Source organism: Nematolebias whitei, chromosome 22 (genome assembly GCF_014905685.2).
Source record: "Nematolebias whitei isolate Nwh7 chromosome 22, NemWhi1, whole genome shotgun sequence".
NCBI lineage: Eukaryota > Metazoa > Chordata > Actinopteri > Cyprinodontiformes > Rivulidae > Nematolebias > Nematolebias whitei.
The window spans coordinates 10,683,048-10,687,170 of record NC_056519.1 but is presented as its reverse complement, the minus strand read 5'-3'; the positions used below and the strand labels follow the sequence as shown (position 1 = coordinate 10,687,170).

General features: G+C 39.9%; 1 protein-coding gene across 1 annotated transcript in view; it reads right to left on the bottom strand.

The window, feature by feature from the left end:
- Positions 1-674: 674 nt before the first annotated feature.
- The window catches only part of gpr37b (G protein-coupled receptor 37b), a 15,849-nt gene continuing 12,400 nt past the window's right edge, over positions 675-4,123 (bottom strand). The window contains exon 2 of the mRNA XM_037696022.1: positions 675-3,408. Within this exon, the coding sequence (XP_037551950.1) occupies positions 2,593-3,408 (816 nt within the window). The 3' untranslated portion in view covers positions 675-2,592. The remainder of the gene's footprint in view (positions 3,409-4,123) is intronic.

The window sequence follows — 4,123 nt, the reverse complement described above, 5'->3', positions numbered from 1 at the left end:
GAGATCTGTTTAGACAGACAAAAAGTAGTAATTCCTACATGTGTCCAGTTTCACTACTTTTTGTCTGTCTGAACAGATCTCACTTGTAAACGAGTCTTCTAGGCTCAATGTGACTTATCTGTTTAAATAAAGGTTGAATGAATGAATGAACTATACTTGTATACAGTATAGTTATAGCAGCGGTGCTATTGCTCTCGTAACAAATTGTCCAACATGTTTACACTTGAAACAAATTTGCTGAAGCTGTCGGTAAGAAGATGGCCACACTAGTTGAGAAATTAAGGGAATTAATCTGTTTAAGCTTTTTAATGGGCTCAGAGGTCACAATGAGCTGTATATATTAGCATTAGCATGCCATATTGGCTTAGTGCAGTGCATAATGGTTTATTGATAATAATGTAGTGTACTATTTCTGTACACATGGTCTATTGCTGACTACATCACCTGGCATTGTATTACATTATGGGAGGCACATTTGAGTTGGTTGGAGTAAACAAATTCTATAGATGCTAAAGGAAAATACATATTTTCCCAAATTAAATAGACGTAATAAATATGGTAAGAAGAGCAATAGTAGTATTTATTGTGACAAGTTATCAAAGGAGGCCATGATGTGTTTAACCTGAAAAGGTGAGGCTTTTAATCTGAGTCAGATGAGCTTTCGACCTTAAGTGGTACAGGACTAATAAGTTGCTATAACAATAGTAGCAGATTTACCAATAAAATGTAGGCGTCCTTGCTTTTTAACAAGCAGACAAAACTTCTTTTTAGCCACCATTACATATTTGAAATGACAAAGTCGAGCATTTGTTAACAAAAGCTCGCAAATAAGCCCTGCATCAGTAGCACAGTAAAAATGTAGATATTTAAATGCGTCTTGGTGATGTTTAACAGTAAATTTGTATTTTTATCAATGGAGACGAGCTCAATGAACAGTTTGGGTCTTGCTTTAGAGATACAAATAGCACTTTATTTTACAATTTAGAAAAAAATAAAACACATTTTTGTATTCATGATGAATTCTACTGTTTTTACTGGTATAAATATATAATAAGTTAGCATATTTACAATTCATTGATAGTTCTCTTGTATTTACAGTGCAATGAAGCTGTATATTTCTTATGTAACAATTATTGCTTTAATAAATTAATTTCCAGTGATTCTATGCTGTAATAAAATGTACCAAACTAACCACAGAGTTATTAAACCTACCAGTGACTTCAAACATTGGTAATTATTGTAGAATAAAGTGCTACCTAATCTGAATTAAGGCTAGATCTTCAAACTGTTTGTGGCAACTCAATAAAGTTGAATTTCTTCAGTGATTTATTTTTCTCGTTTAATCTTTCCATTGTTCATGTATTTCGGAGTCGCAGATGACTGTAATCCGTCTTCTTGACCAGAAACAAACAATGCGGCTGAGCTTCTTGTGGTTCTAAGTCGAACCTATGGATTGGTTCTTCACAGTGCATTCATCATAAGAGCACCAAAGACAGTGTACAGTATATATACAGCCCCCAAAGTGTAAGGCGTAACACAATAACAGTGTAGTGCAGCTCCATTTTACTCCAGTCCATCCCTTTTAGTTAATTGCCATTAAGAACCACTCCATCCATATTCACTCCATTCAGTTCAATTTGTCGTGTTTCATTTGATTCCATTTGGCGTCACTCAGCTCCAATTCTGTTTCATGTAGTTAATTAAAAACATTTTTAATCCCATTATGCCCGTGTATGTACCAGTCTGAGACCAGCTCCGGTTATTTCTGAAACATCAGGATGTTTTTTGAAAGTATCCAGTCTTAAGTGTTGAAATTTTCCTGTTAGTTTTTTCCTGCTGTAAACTGTCAAAGCACTGAAATGCCCCGTGCCGTTTTAATTATTGAAAGCCTTGTTCCTGTAGCTGCACCGTTGTACTGTTGAAGCTGTACATTTGCAGCTGATGTAATCTGTAAACACAGTTGTGTACTTTTACTGGCAGTGTGAGGCCACATGTTTAGCTGGATGCTGTACCTTAGTTAACATGATAGTACACACAATAATTAATCATCCCCTTAACTTCAGTGGCACAAATTTAAGGTGATTAGCATTGATCATTTCTTGCTTATTCTAAATAGTGCAGGGTTTCCTCAGAAATGACTATTACTTGTGGTGGCAGAACATTTATCTTGAAATGTTTTGACAAACTGGTAGGCATTCTGTTCAATAGCTTTACAGAATAAATATTCTTCCATTTTCAGAATCTGGATGATTTACGATCGGACCAGCTGTATCCTGACTGGGATACAAACGCTTGCAGAGGGAAGGATTAGTCTTAAAGGTTTCAGGCAGGACTGATAAGAATATCCATTGCTCCTGCTTAAATGTCACTACTGGTCATGAGTGAAAAGATTTTCCTAGCGGTCCTAGAAAATAAAGGTGAAGATGTAGCGCAATTCATTGACGAGTGTTGTTTTTTGGTATCTCCCTTTTTTTAAATGAGTGCACAAATGAAGTTAAAGTGAACTAGGTAAGGCAAATCTCTCCTAGCAAAGACTAAAACCACAGCCAGAGGCAGAAGGCCGGCCAGTGAAACCTTATCAGGACAGCCAGTTTAGCAGTTGGAGCCAGCAGGTGTGTAGTTACTCAGCTCCCTGCGGATAGTGCTGAACGGCGACAGCTCCAGTTCAGTGGTACACTCATGTTCGTTGTCGTCACTGGCCGTGGCCGAGGACGGTGCATGATTACAGCAGCAGCAGCAGCAGCAGTCCAGGAAGGCCCTGCCCAGAGGTCGGCACAGCAGAAGCAGCAGCGCCGGAGTCACGGCGGCGCGACAGAACAGCAGCAGCTGGGAGAGAAGATGGAGGATGGACATGGTTTGCTCAGGAACGCCTGCAGCCATGTACGCAGAAACTATGTTGCAGATGTTCTCCGGCACCACACATGCCCCATAGACGATTGCCAGTGCCACAACGGTGCAGTTCATCTGGCTCTCTAGTCTAATCTGCTTCTTATTGCTGCGTACGCTGGCCTGCTCTGCATGCCGAATCTTGCGGGCCGTCACCAACGAGCATCCAATGGTGAAGAGTGTCGGAAGGCAAAAGTAGCAGCCGAAGCACCACCACAGCCGAGCTCCCTCGTAGGTCAGGCCCAACACATACAGCATGTCAGGAAGGGAAGTGGAAATCCTGATAATACACCGTTCAACCGGAGGTTCGTCAGGGAGTCCCGTGTCTTCTGTCACCAGCTGTCGAATGAGGAGCTCTGGGAGGGCTAAGAGAAGGGCACCGATCCAGATGACTGCTAGTTTTGCAGTTGTAGATGTGCAGTTCTCTATCATCTCGTAGTACATCTGGACGTTGGTGGCTGCACGGAAGCGGTCGATGCACAGAGCGCAGAGGGTGAAGGTTGTCACACCCAGGGAGGCAACCTGAAGAGAGAGAATAAAACAAGTTTGTACATTAGAGGTTATTTTAGTCTCGGAAAGAAAAACAAAAGTTGAGCTGTTGTTCTTGGTGGCTCACAGAAGCTTTGCTTCATTGAATCCCATTTTCTTGAGTGCATTTCATTAGAGTGTTTAGAGCTTTAGCTAACAAATTTAATATAATTTCAACAGGCAGGTGGGCTGATCTGCATGCAGTTCTATTTCTACTGTGACTCTTTTCTGTATTAAAGGTTGTGAAAAACAATAAATGACAAAGTGATACATAATTAAGTATAAAGTAGGGATTCACAATATTGGCTTTTTGGCTGATATCCTATATGGCGATATGCTAAAACTTATTTGGCCGATAACCGGTACCAATACAGACTTTTTTTTTCTGGCCCTACTTACAAAGACTACAAAGCTTTCTCTGCTGTGGAATTAAAATACTACATTATTCTGCATGGTCTTTGCCACTTTGGCCTGCTACCTAATGCAGATGCCAAAAAAAGGGTTAAATTATATAACACTTTAACTTGGATTATGTTTAATATCAAATTAATTCATGACATTTACTCTCTCTAACACAATGACAACACTCGAACAGTGCAAATTTGTAAATTTTCACAAATCTAAATTCAACGGCGTGTGTTATGTCATAACGTTGTGCTGGTGCTGCAGGCATCCTTGTCACTGGGTTATACAAAAACAGCGCCTTTTA